The sequence below is a fragment of the Sus scrofa genome, chromosome 5 (genome assembly GCF_000003025.6).
Source record: "Sus scrofa isolate TJ Tabasco breed Duroc chromosome 5, Sscrofa11.1, whole genome shotgun sequence".
Taxonomy (NCBI): Eukaryota; Metazoa; Chordata; class Mammalia; order Artiodactyla; family Suidae; genus Sus; species Sus scrofa.
The window spans coordinates 74,577,614-74,596,577 of record NC_010447.5 but is presented as its reverse complement, the minus strand read 5'-3'; the positions used below and the strand labels follow the sequence as shown (position 1 = coordinate 74,596,577).

Here is an 18,964-nt window from a genome sequence, read left to right as displayed (position 1 = left end):
TGATCATTTATTAATACACTATTATAAAAAATGATAACAATTAAATGAAAAAAAGACATTCAAAGTGTTAGCCAACTTTTCCTGTGGAAAACAAAATGGTGATTCTTCAAAAAGATTAAAAATAGAATTTTATGACCCAGCACAGACACTTCTGGGTACCAAAAGAATTGAAAACAGGGCCTCAAAGAGATATTTGCACACCCAAGTTCATAGTTGCATTATTCACAATAATGGCAGTGGAATATTATTTAGTCTTGAAGGAACTTCTGACACATGCTAACAACAGGGATTAACCTTGAGGAGATTTCTGCTAAGTGAAATAAGCCAGTCATAAAAAAGACAAGTACTATATGATTTCTATTAAGATATATGGAACAATCAAATTCATAGAGACAGATTAGAGTGATGGTTGCCAGGGGCTCAGGGGAGGAGAGAACGGGGAGTTATGGTTGAGTGGGTAGAGGTTCAGTGTGGGAAGATGAAGAGTATTGTGGATAGATGCTGATGGTTGCACAACAGTGTGAATATTCTTAATGCCACCGCAATGTACACTTAAAAATGGTTAAGATAGTAAAGTTTATGTGAATTTTACTACAGTTAAAAAGAAAACAAGTATAAGCTAATTTAAAAAGTATTAGCTTTCATAGACAAGATGGCCATCAAAATTTCATAAGGTTTTCTAAATACTTACTCTCAATTTCTGTCCTCATCTTCTCCCAGACTGACAGTGACTAGGTTAGAGACCAGATCTGTGCATGGGCCACATTTTGATTAGCATGCAGGTAGTGGAGACTGGAGCAGTGATGATGGAGGAGAGATGGGAGAATTACTGGAGTGATGTTTGGAGGTGTGAAAAGAGATGAGATTAGTGCCCAGTAGAAGGGCTGACTTCGGATTTTTCATGTATACTCATTGGCAGGAAGGCTGAGTACTGGGCACAGATGCTGTTGGGTGGGTAGAAGGGGTGATAGGAGATTGTGGACAGATTCAGCTGTAAATTTCCATTTTCTTGATGAAAGCTAGGAGCAAAAAAGTTATTTTTGAGACTTTAGATAGAGTAGAAAGTTAGCTACTTTCTACTAGCTAGAAAGAGTGATAGATGATGAGTGATGATGGGTGAGTGATAGATAACTTCGCATGAAAAATAGAAGCAAGGATGTATACTATATTAATCAAATTTTTGTTTGCTTCTTTTCCACTAATATTTTTCATTAAGCTTTCCCCATGTGTATAGGTCTTCCCTCTCCATCGAGACTAAATCTCACAGGCAAAGTAGATTTCCTCTTCCTTTTTTGCATTCTGTTGATCTCTTTACAGTTATTCAGTAGATACTCCGGAAGTATAAAGTGGTGTCAGAGGTAATCTCATTTCCGAATTGGTAACATTTTGCTTAAAGTTATATATGTTTTCTACTGATCTTTGTGCTCTTATTGTTGTTGCGATGTTCTAATCAGATAATGCATGAATCATTTCTTTCTGTGTTATTTTTATAGCATTGCCACCATGGGCTATGTGTAAACAAAGAAATGGAAACACGTCCTGTAGATGGCGAATGGGGACCCTGGGGACCTTACAGTTCTTGTTCAAGAACATGTGGAGGTGGAATCAAAAGCACAACCAGGCTCTGTAATCGCCCCGAGTACGTCTTTTTTATGTCACTGTAAATTAAGATTATCTCAAGGCACCAGAAAGTAAACATCAGTTTCATTCACTTCTCAAACTGGAGGTCAGTCTATAAGTTTCTGAGATTCAGAAAACTTCTGGAATACTTTAAGCCATATTACTTTATATCTGGTAGATTCAGACCTTAAAAAAAAAAAACTAAATTAAAATAATCTTTAGAATTTGAAGTAAGACAGCCATTTCCTTTCTTTCTTTTTGATTTAGTGTGAATCTGAGAAATGCTTGTAAATAATGACAGTCATATAATGGCATTTTTACTTTTACTGTTTCTGTTGAGAGATATTGGCCCCTTTCAACTCTGTTTTGGCCTTCCTGGATAAAATACATTGTTTCACTACCAGTTTTTTAACTATTTGGTATAATTTATCATGTCATATTTTCTTTCTCTTCTTTTCATGTTACAGATGCTTCTTTAAGCTTGAATGAGCACTGAAGCCTGGGTCCTGCTCACTAAACTATTTGAAATAATCTAGGGATTACATAAAAATTTTCAAATAATGTTTCTGTTACGATGTGATATATAAATTGATAATAAGAATTTTAATTCAGACATGTGACGTACTCTGAATAAAATTCTATTTAGTTTGAATTTTAGAATAGGTAAATCATGCTATAACTTTGTATATTCAAAAAAATAAAACACTGTCGCAAGAATTTTCATTTTCCAGGATAAATTGAAATAGAGATGGGTGGCTAGAGATTGATACCAAACTGAGCAATAAGTAGGACAAACATAAATATTTCTTTTAAAATTTAACATGATATGATTCTCCTTTCTTTTCATCTTTGGCACTCTGTGTGTGTTTCCCCCCACCCCAGAAAACGAACAAACACTTGTTCGAAGTGTTAAAACAAATTCCCATCATTAGTTAGCTCCTTGTTAGTTAATCTAGTCATGAGTAAGATATCATTTTTGCCCTCCGAGCAACAGTATTCACTTTAAAGTAGATTTTCTATAGTCCATTAACCAGAGAATCGCTTAACAACCATGTCACATACTCCTGTTAAAAACCGAAAAAAAAAAAAAAAAAAGAGTTAGTGGGACATCAGCATTTTTTCCAGATCCTGGAAGAGCAAGGAACAGTTGTAGAAGTAAATGGCAGGAATACTATTATACTGATGTGCTTTAAAATGTAATGAATTTGACTAGGCCAAGAAACGGAGGAAAGTACTGTGTGGGCCGCAGGATGAAATTTCGATCATGTAACACTGATTCATGTCCAAAAGGCAAGCAAGACTTCCGTGAGAAGCAGTGCTCTGATTTTGATGGTAAACATCTGAACATCAATGGTCTTTCCCCGAATGTGCGGTGGCTTCCAAAGTATAGTGGGAGTAAGTACTGAGAATATTTTTTTCATGTCAACATTTTTGAGACACAGAAACACAACAGCTGTGTTACTCTGCACCCCAAATTTGACTTTTTCTGACAGTTGCCATAAAAGATCGTTGTAAACTCTACTGTCGGGTCGCTGGAACCACTAGCTTCTACCAGTTGAAGGACAGGGTTGCTGATGGTACTCCTTGTGGAACCGAAACGAATGACATCTGTGTTCAAGGCCTGTGTCGGGTAAGTGCATGCATTACCTTTAACATGACTGTCAGAATACTATTTTCCTTCTATAGCTCTACCCAAGTGTTGCTTCCATGCCTTCAGTACAGGCTTGTGAATTTCAGGGCGGCATCCTTTGCTGCTGCTGTGCTGTCTCTAGTGAATATGGTTAGGAGCCATCCTCCATCACCGGGAGTGACTCACAAAGCACTCATTGCTGGTTTTATTTTGCCAGTGGTTCTCAAAAATCAAGATGAGGGACAGGATTGGCTTCCTAACAAGTTAGAATGTATTAGCACCCAAGGGTTGGAAAGACCTTTTGCTAATTCAAACATGCCCTTCCTTGCTGACATATTTTCCCTGTATGTTAGAAGCAGTGATGTCTTCTCTCTTCCCATTCTCTTACTTTTATGTACCTTTGACAACTATTTACTGAATATCCACCAAAGGTCACATCCTGTTCTAGTCACCAAGATGAAGAGATGGAGCAGACCCCCTACCTCACTCATGGCCACAGATTTGTGGAAGAGATGGGTACACTTAATTAGAATGCAGTGCTCTGGGGTCACCTTCAAGGTGGCATGAGGACACTGTAGAAGGAGTGTCTTATTCTGTGGGGAGATGGATAAAGGATTTGAGGAATGCTTTTGGAGGGTATGAGTCTTGAGCTAATTATCAAGATGAGTGGGTTTTAGAAAGGAGAAGAAGTGAGGGACCAGAGTTGGAGGTAGCTACCAGTTGATGCTTGTTATGTGAAATTTTTTCTGAACTCCTTGGCAATCCCTAGGAGTATTTGGAGTTAAACAAGAATGTGATTCGATTCACCTGTTGGAATCTTCGTGATGTACTGGTTTCTTAGGAGATAGGTGGGCCATTCAGCAGGATTCTAGGTGAGAGCAGATGAGCCCCCGAATTAAGGCACACAAATTACAGATGGTCGTCTTAAAAATGCATGCTGAGTTTGAGAACTAAGCTAGTGAATGCTGCCTAAAGAGTTCAGATGTCATCTTGTGTACTCATTCCTTTCATTAAGTGGAACCTTGTAGGACCAATTACTTCTCCCTGTAACCCAGCATCTATTACTGGTTACCTAGGTGATAAAGGCCTTGCCTCCAAAGGGCTAATGAGATGTTCAGAGAAACTGATAATAATTTACACATTGGAAATAGCTTAAATACTAGAAAAAGGGTACTTGGTGGCCTGAAAAAAGTTGGTTTTTCTAAATAGAAGAAAGTCAGTTACAATAAACAAATATGACAGGTATCTGTACATAAAGATGCATACTACTTTCAGCAAATATCTGGATGAAACTTTCATGTGGAAATATGTGCCTTGTGAATAAAAATTCATGAGGCTAATGAAGTTTTCTTACTTTCCTGATCACTCAATTTAAAGGAGTTGCTGCAGCGAATGGAGAGGGCACCATCTACATGGTGAGGAGTTACACTTGTTCTTTCAAAGACTGGGAGCAAACCGTGTCCTTTCACTGTTATTTGTGTTTTCATTCTTTTTTGCAATACTGTTTATCATGCTGGATGTTAACTAAAAAAATAAATAAATTATTTCTTTCAAATATACTCCATTTCTTTCCAGGCATTTTAAGGTCATGAGTTTAAAAAGTGAATCACTTGTAACAGCATGGATGGACCTAGAGATTATCATACTAAGTGAACTTAGACAATGAAATTCAAACATATGATAGAACTCATATGTGGAATCTCAAAACAGGATACAAATGAACTTATCTGCATACTAAAAACAGACTCACAGGCTTTGAAACAAAAATTTATGGTTACCGAAGGGGATAGGTGGGAGCAGGGGTAGGTGGCCTGGGGGCTTGGGATTGGCATATGCATACTGAGGCATATGGAATGATTGGCCAGTGGAGACCTGCTGTATAGCACCCAATGTTTTGTGATTATCTTTGTGGGGAAAGAAAATGAAAGAGAATGGATGTGTGTATATGTATAACTGAATCACTCTTGTTGTAAAGCAGAAATTTAAATCAACTGTAACTCAATAAACTTTTTTTGAAAAGTCCATCATGAAAGACATCTTTTTGTAGTTATTGTAATGGGTTACTTTTTGTCCCTTTTGAATGACATGTCTTTAAAGAGTGATTTTCAAATGATGGCTGTAGGATCACTGTCAGTGATTTGCTGACAATGTGGATTCCTAGGATTTACCTCCTAGGGTTTTCATTCAGAAAATCTGGGGATCTGTCTTTTTAAATCCTGGTTCGTGTGAGTTTGATGCAGGAAGTGTGTGGATGACCCTTTAAAAACACCTCTTTTTTCAACTTGTAAACATATGTGAAGATCCTGATGTACAACAAGATGAGTAGATATTCTGAAAAAAAATCCTGTAGTCTTGAATCTCCTATTAACTGAAAGAATATTTTTGAAAAGAACTCTGTAAAGTACAGTCATCTTCATCAGTCCTCTTTGTAACACTGATTGTAACTATTGTGTTTTGAAGCAAGCTGGCTGTGATCACGTGTTAAACTCCAAGGCCAGGAGAGACAAGTGTGGAGTGTGTGGTGGGGATAACTCGTCATGCAGAACACTGGCAGGTGTTTTCAACAGTGCTCACTATGGTAAGCTGCGTATGTCTTTTAGTTTTCTCTTTGGATCTAATACTGGAGTATATAATGTAGAAATAATAGTAATGGCTCGTTATGGTTTTATCTATTTTGTAACTTGATTCAAAATGATTAATTATATCTTCTACCAGATGCATCATTGAATTAATGAATTTACCTGTGCTAGATGAGTCTGATTCTTAAAAATTCATTAGGGACATTTATTAGAGTAAATCTAGTATAATTTGACAATGAGGTGTAAACAGTCCCCCCCCCGTTAATGAAATGTTTTTATTGCTGTTCCTGTAATCTGAATTGTACACATTTATAATTTTTCCAGGAAATTTGCTTTCAATTATTTTAAATCATTTGAACACACACTTTTTTGTGTGTGACCTACCCTCTTGTGTTTCCTATTGTTGTTATATTGAAGCTGATTGACGGTGAAGAATGAAACCATTCACTTAAATATTGATTTGGAATTAGCATTACGTTTGATTTTTCAGGAAATATTTGGATTCCAGATATAATTGATCTTTGGCAACAGCTTCATTTTTCTTCAAAATTATTATAAGAATATAGTATATCAGATATTTTCCATTAAATTTTCTGAGAATACATTTTTTCTGTTTATGGTAATAAAATCAGCCCTTTAAAACTTTTCTTGCAAAATAAAAATGTATGTTTATTTTTTGGCTTTAAATTGTATTCACATGTTTTTGAACACAGTTGTTTGTTAGTAAGAATTGCTTCAATTAAAGCAATATAATTTAAAACACAATTTGTGTTTTGATTCATATGAAAACTGTTATAGATTTAATACTCTGATTATTCTTATGAATCTTAGTTACTAGATAATTTGACATTATTTTTCTAGTTGTTATGTTTCATAACTAATGGCACACATTTATCAAAGTCTGATCTGTATTCACTGAGAAGCATTTTTTCTTCTGTAGAAAACCATATGCACCAAATGGGACCATATATTTAAGCTGCCAAAATTATACTAAGAATTAATCAATTTGCAAATGGAAAAAGATATTAAAATCAAGTGCTGTATCTAGTCACTTGGGATGGAGCATGATGGAGGATAATGTGAGAAAAAGAATGTGTATATATATGTGTGACTGGGTCACTTTGCTATGCAGTAGAAAATTGACAGAACACTGTAAATCAACTATAATGTAAAAAATAAAAATCATAAAAAAGAAATTATAAATATTTATAAAAATTTTAAAAAACTCAAGTGCAAGGTCTGAATAGCATTTGTCACATCACTGCCCTCTGGTGGTGGACTGCATCTTGTCACATTTGCAAGGCCTTGGAATGCTCTTAAAAAAATAGCAAAGACAAATAGTGGAGGTGGTAGGAATATTTTGTAGTGAAAAAATCATGAGTCAAAATTATTTTTGTAGGTTTATAACCTAAAACCAACATGCAAGTAGTGTATGCAGACTTGTATCCAGACTCAGACCGTTTATCACTTATGTTTAAATGTGATGTCTTAAAGAGATATACATAAGGCTGCTCTAAAAACATGAAAGGTAATCTCATATCAAGGTTGCAAAATTAAGCTCTTTAAAACCTTCCTCTTCTTAAGATCATTCCATATTTATCAAAGTTGGTATATGAGCAAAATTTCAACTCCTTTTGTTTATGTATTGCACAGAAGAGGAAAATCCTAATAAAGAAAAGGAAAAACTTAGAATAACAGCACTACAGCAAAATTAATTGTTGATTTAAAACCTGAGGGTATTTGGGAAATCTATGTAACACGAGAGGTTTTAGTGCAGGAAAATCATTCTTTCTTGAATAATGTGTACTTAATATAATGTTTTCTCATCTTTTGAGCAGTGTCAGTGTTGTTGAATTTGGTCTCAAAGCAGAAATTTTCATTTTCTTGAATAAATTTTTTACTTTCTCTTGGAAACTTGTTAGTAGACTTTAAAAAAAATAGTGTAATGTAAAATTTGGGGAGTAGCTGTAGGGGTTACTGCTTACACTGAAACCTAAAAGCTTAAGAAAAATATTTCTCTTTCATTATTTTGCTATTCACTGACTGTGTACACATATAACAGTGACCAATGGTTTTCATATCTCATGGATTTGTGACTAGCATTTGGAATCCTGCATCTTCTGCCCATTAGGTAGCATAAAATGTAAAATTATTGGGCAAGTTTTAAAGTGAATATGTGTATTAAAATTTCAGCAGCTAATATCTTAGCTTCATTCTTATTCTATATGCAGAATTTTAAAAGTAAGATAAACTATAAAATGCACTTTAAGAATCCCAAACTCTGTCTACTTCTAGAGAGCAATCTCCTTTTCTTAATACTTAGTCATTTGTATAAGACATTGATTCAAAAAGAATAAGCACTATATCATCTTTCAAAGATAAAATGAAATTAAGTCTGAGGATGCCATTCAACATTTTCATTCAGCAGTACTAGCCTCTAGGCCATCTGCTTTTTCTGAAAGTTAACAGATATAAAATTATATTGCAGGTTATAATGTTGTTGTAAAGATTCCCCCTGGAGCAACAAACATTGATATTCTTCAACACAGCTATTCTGGAAAACCAGAAGATGACAATTACCTGGGTAAACACTTTTAGATAAACAGCAGCCAGTGTGTGGTTTGTGTGCAGTTTCATGGAGGTCTGTGCTCGTAAATTCTTCGACGGCAAGAAGAGCCCCTTGGACAAACATGCCATTTCAGTTCATCCAGAGCTTAAGTCATCTCACTTCCTATGTGTGTTTTCTTCTTGAGCTGCGTAGTATATCCTATTTTAAAATACTGAACTAAATTATGGAAAATAACTTTTGTTCCATGAGGGTGTTTGAGGTAACCAAAGATTATATTCAGTTAAAGTTGAATGTGTATTTAGGATAAAACACTCCTCTATCTTTATCTAAATTAAAGGTTTATACCTTTAATATAAAGAGGTCTTTACCTCTTTGGGGTTGAACGTTTTAAAGAATTTTCTTAAATGTGTTTATCATGTAGCAAAAGTCTTTAAAGAGAATTTTTATAAAGCTCTTGTGTTACAGAAAGGCAGAAAGAAAACCATGGTTTCACATTTTTAGATGTTAATGATTATTGTCATAGTATATGTCCTTTAGCTATTTCTAGTCTATAATTTCAGTTGTTATTTCTTATTTATTTATTTATTTTTATCTTTTGCCTTTTTAGGGTCGTACCCACAGCATATGGAGGTTCCCAGGCTAGGGTCGAATCGGAGCTATAGCTGCCAGCCTATGCCACAGCCACAGCAACGCCAGATCTGAGCTGCATCTGCGACCTACACAATAGTTCAAGGCAACGCCAGATCCTCAACCCACTGAGCGAGGCCAGGGATCGAACCCACATCCTCATGGATCCTAGGCAGGTTTACTAACCACTGAGTCACGATGGGAACTCCTGTTATTTGCTTTTAGACTTAAAGAGTTTCACTGATACTCAGAGATAAAAGAAATGCTTTACATTCCTTTTCTATCTGTCTGATAAATACCTTAATATTGACTTGACTGTAATTCACCAAGCTGGAATAGGTGGTGGTATAGAGCTGATAGTGAGAAATACCTGCTTCACCTTAATGAAATGTGAAATATTGGTTCAAGTAATCAATGCTTGTAACTGGGAGTCTGAACCTACAGTGAACAGCTCATCTCAAATTAAACTGGGTATTATAGAATCATTTGTAAGAAGAATAACCAGTTAATGGATACAGGTTTTCCTTTGGGGTGATGAAAAATTTTCCCACTTCTGTGCATCCCTCCTGTAGCTGGATGCCTTATGGAAGATGATCTTCTCAGAAAGAAAAGTTATAGGGTGAATTTATTTTCGTGGCTCTGGCGGATTTACTGAAGTTTCCCTCCTGAGAAGTTGGCTACTGCTTTACAGTAAAATAAACTTTATTTCCTCCATAGTAAAGGATATTTGCCCTCTCTAATTTCAAGAAGAGGTGAATTGTAAACGTTAAAAACATCTCAGTACTGTTGGTTGTTTTTTCTATTTCACAAGTGTTATATCCTTTCGCAGCGTTATCGGACACTCAAGGGAATTTTCTTTTGAATGGGAATTTTGTTGTGAGTATGTCCAAAAAAGAAATCAACATCCAAGGAGCTATTTTTGAATACAGTGGTTCAAACAACTCGATTGAAAGAATTAATAGTACTGATCGGCTGGAAGAAGAGCTTGTTTTGCAGGTAAGTTCTCAGTCGTTGCTAGGAGGAGAGGACATTTTAAACCATATTTGTAAACTACGATGCTTCAGTGCTTTGCATTGTTATTAAACATAAAATGATGCTTTTAAGCATCTGTCCTTTATGAATTAATTATATGCTCCTTTGTATTTTTATTGAGGTTTTGTGTGTGGGGAACCTCTACAACCCTGATGTTCGTTATTCCTTCAGTATTCCCACGGAAGAGAAGAGCGATCTGTTCACATGGGACCCATATGGACCATGGCAAGACTGTACAAAAATGTGTCAAGGTACCTGGTATTAAGTAAAAGAGACAAAAGTTTCGAGTGTGCATGCCGTTACAATTTGGGGTGCCCTTGAGTCTGGCTGCCCGTGGAATCCAAACACATATACCACAGAGACTGCAAAGGTCTCCCATCTTCTTCCTCTTCCTATTGGTCTCCTCACATAGTCCCCTTTCCTTTCACACCCTCCCTCTCTTTCTCGCGGTCCCAGAAGGGTTTAACTAGGACTCTGTTGCCCAGTGAAATACCCACCTTCTTGTCCATTCCCCTCCACACACTTCCCCAACCGCCAGTCTCTTTCTTTTAATGGTGGGGCATCAACATTCTTTCATGCTTTTATTTCCCATCCCTGACCACAGGAAACGTGTTTGTACTGACTGATGAGTAACTGAAAGGAGCACAGAGGGAGATGGAAAAGCAGCACCATTTACAGTAGGGAAGGCAAAGGAGGAGACCTGTGTCTTTGGGCATTCTATACGTCTATATAACAATTCTATAGTTGTATGGTGCTTCCTTTGTTGAAATCAGTAAATGGTTATTGAGGGACTACTTTGTTTTGACTTATTAAGGCCTTGATTTTGCATTCAAGGTTTTTTTTTGAATGATTTTTATTTTTGCCATTATAGCTGCTTTACAGTGTTCTGTCAATTTTCTACTGTACAGCAAAGTGACCCAGTCTCACACACCACACACACACACACACACACATATATTCTTTTTCTCACATTATCCTCCATCATGCTCCATCAGAGGTGACTAGATATAGTTCCCAGTGCTCTACAGCAGGATCTCATTGCTTATCCACTCCAAAGGCAATAGTTTGCTGCATTCAAGTTTTAAAGTGTAATGGATGAAACAGAGGCATGAGTAGATTATCTTCATTTTAAATGACAAAAGCAAGGCTACAGGTGTGCACAGAGGAGACCCCAGGAAAGATGGATGGAGCAGTTTGAGGAGGTGAAATGAGAAGACATATAGAGACGTTTGTGTAGAATAGAAAAGTAGAGAGTTCCCATTGTGGCTCAGTGGATTAAGAACCCAACTAGTATTCACGAGGATGTGGGTTCAATCCCTGGCCTTGCTCAGTAGGTTAAGGATCTGGCATTACTGCAAGCTGCAGTATAAATGAAAGTGTGGCTCGAATCTGGCATTGCTATGGCTGTGGTACAGGCTGGCAGCTGCAGCTCTGATTTGACCCCTCGCCTAGGAACTTCCATATGCCATTGGTGCAGCCCTAAAAAGACAAAAAGAAAAGAATGGAAAAGTAGTTTCCCGGGGGACTAGAGCTGAGGTTTGGGAACTAGGGGCACATGAGTCAGAGGAGAAGCAGCTCAGAGCAGTATGGAAATGAGCTGAGAGAAGGTGGATGCCTGAGACAGTGACCACAGATGATGGGAACGTGAAGGACATTTTAATCAACTGATCTCTAGGTGCCCAAGACTTGTATTTCATTCAGAAAAAGGCACAAACTTGGTCCACTGGTGTCCTGACACTGGTGCCCGGATGATGACGTGGAATAGGCATTCCTGCCTGAGGGGAGGAAAACGGAAGTAGATGATGGCAGGCTGCCCGGACAAAAGCTGGAAATCTGAACAACGCTCTGGTAACACAGACAAAGGAGAAATTCATTTTGACAGGAGGATTCTAGATATGCTTTATGGAAGAGAATTGCAGTCTGAGAAACTGGGACTAGCATTCCAGCATAACTGGGAAAGCTCTTCTGTGGCCCTAGCTATGGGAAGCTAGGATCAAATCCAAGTAACAGGAACATTCTAAACTGTGGGGAACACACCGCATAAAGAAGAATAAGATCCTAAGTGAAAGGTTGGATGAGGCATGCTGAGATGGTTTGGGAGTCTGCACCCGGAAAGGTCACTGGAACAGTTGTGTGCTGGGGCAAAGGGGCTATTAATTAATTCAGTCACCACCAAGTATCCTCTCATTATAGTTCCTTTCGATGTGTGTGTAACATTTGCTTTCTGTATCGCGAAGTGTCCTCAGTTTTGTTGACCTGTCGCCCTGTGTACTGAAAATGACCTGTCCCCAGATACTTTATGAGCACCATAACTTTTGTCTTCATATTTGGAAGCACATTTTTCAATGTACCGGTTTCACTTTGCCTTTCCTTTTTCTCCTCTGTCACCACCCTGGCCCTCTTCTCTCGATCTAACTTGGCTGGGTTGCTTTTCAGGCCTGTTAGGCGGCTGTCGTCACGTCCTTCCCCTCCTTTGCCATCCCCAGAAATTCTCTTCCGCTTGCTTCTGTGTTGGATTCCCTGGGTTCTAAATCCCAGGAATTCCTCTTTTGATTTCCCCACTGTTGGCGGTGGGGGGTTGGGGGAAGGGCCGGGGGTTGGGCCTATTGCTCAGTACTTTCCTGAGAAAAAGAGGTGGTTTGGGGAGATCTTTCATATCTGAAAATGGCATTATTCTGTCCTTACACTTGATTGAGAGCTTGGCTCATATAAAATTCCAAGTTAGATTATTTTCCTTTAGAAGGTTGAAAAGCTTGTTTCTGGCTTGTTTTCCAATTCCCTGTGCTCGTACATGACACTTCTTGGTGTGGAAATTTTGTATCTCCTCTCCTTAATTCTAGCCGTGTAAAAACGTCTGGGTAACATGCTCTTTCTTTCATCTATTTTCCCTAGGTAATTAGGATGCCATTCCAATTTGGAAATATAGATTCTTTGACTTGAAAAGTTTTATGCACGATTTCTTTGACAAGTTCTTCTCATTAAATTTTCTCTTCTATCTTTGTAAAACTTGTATTGTTTGGATATCCAATCTCTGGATTGATCTCGTATTTTCTCATTTCTTCTCCAAATGTACATGGTTTTCTTAGTGTTTCTTCTCATAACAGCTTGCTTTTGTTTTCATGGGTGCCATACCCATGTCCTTGAAAGTATTGATCAGAGTTCGTAAGTTTCTCCTCCCTGACATATCTGTTTCATCTTAGTTTTATTTTGTGTCTGCCTTATTTTGGTCTTTTTGTTTGTTTTAGTGGCTTTCCTAAAATGCCTACTGATCCTTCACTGTTTGTTCATATTTAAGACTAAAATGTTACTTGAATGTCCTATGTGGTTTAGACAGGTCAAGCCTCATTATAATGTAATTGGATCACTAAGTTGCCCTTTCTTGTATCACTGGGGGAGAAGTCCCAAATGTCGTTGTCAGCTGACCTGTTTTTGGGCTGAAGAGTTTTCTGAGAGAGGAATCTTCCAATATTTTCGTGGTCAGTGAGATGGCTAGAGAAACCATAAAAGTTAGCTAGGAGCCAGAGGGGAGGAGAGGGCAAGCCCTGGGGGCTAGATCTCCTGACTCATATAGAGACTTCTACTGAATCCTCCTATTTTCAGTACCACTTCCCCAACTTCCCTCAGCTGTGTCTGTGCCCTGAAATTCATCTTCTGTAGAGCTTTGCTGTCCGGTATGATAGCCACCAGCCACATGTGGCTAGCCCACGGAAATATGGTGTAAGTGAATTCTGAAGACTTCGTATGAAAAAAAGAATGTAAAAGACATCATTAGTAATGTTTATATTGATATGTAGAAATGATCCTATTTAGATATTTTGGATATTTGTATCTTTTTACTTTTTTTTTTTAAAGGCCACACCTGTGACTTATGGAAGTTCCCGGGCCAGGGGTCAAATCTGAGCTGCAGCTGCAGCTGCGGACGTACCCCATAGTCACAGCAACTTGTGATCCAAGCCACTTTTGTGACCTATGCTGCAGCTTGTGGCACCACCAGATCCTTAACCCATTGAGTGAGGCCAGGGATTGAACCTGCCTCCTCACTGACACCATGCTGGGCTCTTAACCTGCTGAGCTACCATGGGAACTCCTCTTTTTTACTTTTTAATGTTTCTACAAGTCAATGCCAACTTAATATATGTGGTTCACACACTGTTTTTATTGGACAGTGCTGCTCTCAACTAGAAGGTGGGAGTTTGACCATTCTTCATAAAGACTCCGTTTTTTTCAGGCCTACGCTTCACACATTCACCCCTTCAGAAGATCATGGTCTTTTTGGTTCCTGGGCTTTGCTTGGATTCTATGGCACTAATGGTTTGTTTCTTACTTTCTTCCTCCGCAGGCTTAGGTTTCACTCGCTTGGCACTGCGAAATAGCTATTTCCATCTTCTTTTCATATGTAGAATTTCCTTTCCTGGCCTGCTGTGTTTCCACATTTGTTCTCCTTGTTCTTCCAGGTTTTTGGCTTTTCAAAACTCCTTAGTTATCTCAGATGGGATTATGCAGAGATAAGCACATATGTTCACGTCTAGCTGACTCAAAGTACCCCCTTGGACTTTGATGAAACAGATTTTGATTGTGTTGCTGCTTAAACTCTGTTCTGTCTCCTCATTGGAGAAAGTGCAAAGCTCAACCTACTCCAGCCCTTTTGGCTTACATTCGTTTGCTTTCACTGTGGTTACAAACAACCTCCACCTCTCAATGACTTAGAACAACAGAGGTTTATTTCTCACTCCTACTATGTTTTGGCTTCTGTTGGGTATGACCCTACTCTAGCTTGGTATCTGTGTCCATATCATTTTTCAAAAAAAAAAAAAATGAATAGACCTTACTTCTTAAGGGCAGTTTTAGGTTTATTGAAAAGATGAGCAGAAAATTCCTATGTTCCCCTCCTTCCATCTCTCCACACCTCTGTTCCTCTATTACTAACATCTTGCATTAGAGGCACATTTACTACAATTGATGCACTGTTAGTAACTAGAGTTTATAGTTTACATTAGGGTTAGCTCTTTGTGTTGGACATTCTGTGGGTTTTGACAAACATATATGACACTGACACAATATTACAGTGTCATACAGAATACTTTCGCTGCCCTAAACATCCCTCCTTCCACCCCTGCTCAAATCTGTGAACACCAGTAATCTTTTTATTCTCTGTCTATGCCACCTTTTTCATTCATGATTCCAGGCTGAAAGATCAGCCTTGTCTAGGAAAGGCTGTTTTAGAGACAGAGGGAAAAGGGAAAGAGAATTGGCCAAAGCATGCAGCGCTTAAAGATTGAAATTGGTATAGGTCTCATCGCATTACAGGTGATTGGGATAAACCTGATGTCAACGGGGCAGGGAAGTCAGCTTCTCTTACATGAAGATAAATAACATTGTAGCAAGTGGAGATGAGTCATTTTCTTACAGGGAAAAGGGGAAGCAAATAGTGGGGAACAGTAGTCTAGTGTACTATACGTCATCAGCACCAACCCTGGCAAGCCCTCCTTCCAGCTGTAATGAATTGCTTTCTACTCCACACCTGTCCCACCTTCCTTATGTCTCCTTACTAAGCAAACTCCTCAATCTTTCAGGATTCTTCTTGCTTATTATAGAAAGTCATTCCTGTCTAGATCCACATCTAGCCTATGTTGGAATTGTTTTCTTTCTTAGCTGAATCCTTTAGGCTGTGAGCCAGAGTACATAATTGTGGAACATCCAGGTATGTGAAATAACAAATGCTGGAGGAGATGTAGAGAAAAGGGAACCCTCCTGGTGGGAATGTAAGCTAGTACAACCACTGTGGAGAACACTATGGAGGTACCTTAGAAAACTATACATAGAACTACCATATGACCCAGCAATCTCACTCGTGGGTATATATCCGGACAAAACTTTCCTTGAAAAAGACACATACACCCACATGTTCATTGCAGCACCATTCACAGTAGCCAAGACATGGAAATAACGCAAATGTCCATCAACAGATGATTGGAATAGGAAGATGTGGTATATATACACAATGGAATACCACTCAGCCATAAAAAAGAACAAAATAATGCCATTTGCAGCAACATGGATGGAACTAGAGACTCTCATACTAAGTAAAGTAAGTCAGAAAGAGAAAGACAAATACCATATGATATCACCTATATCTGGAACCTAATATATGGCACAAAGGAACCTTTCCACAGAAAAGAAAATCATGGACTTGGAGAACAGACTTGTAGTTGCCAAGAGAGTGGGGGAGGGAATGGGATGGGTTGGGAACTTGGGGTTAATAGATACAGATTATTGCCTTTGGAATGGATAAGCAATGAGATTCTGCTGTGTAGCACTGGGAACTTTATCTTGTCACTTCTGATGGAGCATGATAATGTGAGAAAAAAGAATCTATACATGTGCCATACTGGTCACCATGCTGTATAGTAGAAAATTGACAGAACACTGTAAACCAGCTATAATGAAAAAAAAAATTATATAAAAAAAATTCCTTTTATTTTTAATTTTCATGTGGTTTTGGCCAAGGTCTTCATAGAAGAAAAATTACCTGTGTACGTAAGAGTGATCATATGGTGGTGTCTGATCAAAGATGTGACCACCTACCACTTCCATTGTTGGTGACCGAAAGGTGCAACACAGACTGTGAACTAAGGTAAGTAAAGAGAAATAATGTGTAATGTAACTAGATTGAAGTTGATAAGTGAGGTGAGATGTAAAGCAGCTAGTGCAGTGCCTGGCATGGAGTGGACATGTAATTCATGTTTATCCTTTGTCCCTGCCCTTACAAGACCTGAGGCTCACCAATTTACTGTAAAACTCTCCAGTTGGATTCAATTGGTTTGCATTTTTTAATCAAAGTATTTGCCAAATACCAGTATGTAGGCCTCAAGATTTTGTGTAGGAAATAGAAACCAATGTATCTATAAAATAAATACAGGAAAACACCAATTTAAAAACCCATGGTTTAGAGAATTGAAACAATACATTTTGTAGCACTATTCTATAATTCCCACTGAACTCCTGAACCAAGAAACCTTTACGGGTTGAAGATTAGAGAATCGATAGATTAATTTCTCTATCTGATCAGTATTTTGTCCATTAAGCCTTGAGGAATGTGATCCTAGATCATGGCAGGCAAGTTTGTACTTTTACATTATTGTCATTTAATTTTTTCAGGATTGGTTTTAGAATGAAGCTAAGAGCAATGACCCCGTCTAGTAGGGGACAGTTAACATTTAGGGATGGGCCAGATCAGTCAGCAAGGATGAGGATTTTTACATCTTTATAGTGTTATTTGAAGATGTATAGTGAAAGGCTAGTGATAGAACGGCCTGTGTAAGTTGCATCTCCTGTCCCAGTACAATCCTTGAGTTGCTATTGGGATGGAAAGGAATTGCATGAATTCTATGCTGTGCTGCACTGGTGCACGCATACTGTCTGGAAGATTGCTGGACTATAATTGGGGCCATTTGCCTAAAACTGACAGATTTTACTTGTGGAAAAACATGCTTTCCCTGAAAACACATCTTAAAAGTAAATGACATGAATTAATGAGAAAATGTGTTATGCTTTGCAAAAAGCAAGTTTACCAACTTTTAAAGGCCTTATTTTCATTGATGTAGTCATATCTCCAGATAGTCCCTGATCCTCAGTCAAATTACTGTAGGGTTGTTGCCTGGGGGACATGACCTGATAATGAGTCAAATGTGTTTGGTTACAGTCTTAAATCTACCACTAAGTAACTGAGTAATCTTGATCTAAGCCAGTTGTTTTCAAAAGGTTAGGGGGAAGTTTGGGGTTCCTTGGACAACTCTCCAAAGCTACCCCCAAATACCTGGTTCCTGTCCCCAGGTTTCACTAGGCCAGCTCCATTGCTATGTATTTGGAAGGTAAGTTAGATTTTATTTGGGAAAAAAAAAAAGATATCTGACAAACGTCAGTAGTTTATACCGTTTAAATATACACCATCTGTGGGCTTCATTTTCTCATGTGTAAAATGAAAGTTGGGGTTCTGTGATCTCTAAGAAGTTTTCACCTCTAAACCAATCATCTAGCAAATATTTTAGGTGGCTTATCCATTGGTTCTAACAGAATTTTAATGATTGAATGATATGCATGAATTTCTATAAATCCATATTTAAAAATTTTCTTAATTGGCACATGTCCTAAGTGTAATCACATCATTTTTGGTAGGTGGCACATCACTGGCAAAAGTGAATGTTCATCCCTTTGCGGTCAAGGATATAAGTCGTTGGACATCCACTGCATGAAGTATTCTATTCATAAAGGACAGACTGTCCCTGTAGATGACCGCTATTGTGGTGACCAACTTAAACCTCCGACTCGAGAACCCTGTCACGGTGACTGTGTCTTAACAAGGTGGCATTATTCAGAATGGTCCCAGGTACAAATGAGGAGTATGGCTTCCTCGAAGTTGCTCCTTTTTTTCCTTCTAATTAAATATTGGTCACTCTACAGTCTAGTTTTGTTAAAACTGTTTTTTATTTTGTCTCCATTTGTCACCACTTTGCTTTTTTCCATCAGTGTTCCAGGAGTTGTGGAGGAGGGGAGAAGTCTCGAGAATCCTACTGTATGAATAACTTTGGCCATCGTCTTGCTGACAGAGAATGCCAAGGACTTCCCAGAGTGACGATAGAGAATTGCAATGAGTTTTCCTGTCCCCGTTGGGCCACTAGTGAGTGGAGTGAGGTAACCTTAAACTCATGAGGCTTAGAACTATTATAACACTTTGCAGGAGTGCTTTGCAATGGAAAACTTTATGTAATCCAAAAAATATTTCAGTTAATTATGTCATTTGGTAAATAGTTTTATTATCAAGGTAAGAAAGCATTTAAAAATAGATGGTGCTTAAACTATAGCATCTGGCTAACAATGTCATAACTGTTTATAACCATTTTTATAGTG

At 38.0% G+C, this 18,964-nt stretch overlaps 1 protein-coding gene across 4 annotated transcripts in view; it reads left to right on the top strand.

The window, feature by feature from the left end:
* The window catches only part of ADAMTS20 (ADAM metallopeptidase with thrombospondin type 1 motif 20), a 170,606-nt gene that overhangs the window by 76,126 nt on the left and 75,516 nt on the right, over positions 1–18,964 (top strand). For all 4 annotated transcript variants that reach the window (XM_021090846.1, XM_021090843.1, NM_001257275.1 and 1 more), the window contains 10 exon segments: positions 1,494–1,639; positions 2,834–3,015; positions 3,114–3,250; positions 5,711–5,828; positions 8,318–8,413; positions 9,855–10,021; positions 10,179–10,308; positions 16,565–16,691; positions 18,233–18,443; positions 18,584–18,748. In XM_021090846.1, coding sequence (XP_020946505.1) covers positions 1,494–1,639; positions 2,834–3,015; positions 3,114–3,250; positions 5,711–5,828; positions 8,318–8,413; positions 9,855–10,021; positions 10,179–10,308; positions 16,565–16,691; positions 18,233–18,443; positions 18,584–18,748 — 1,479 coding nt within the window.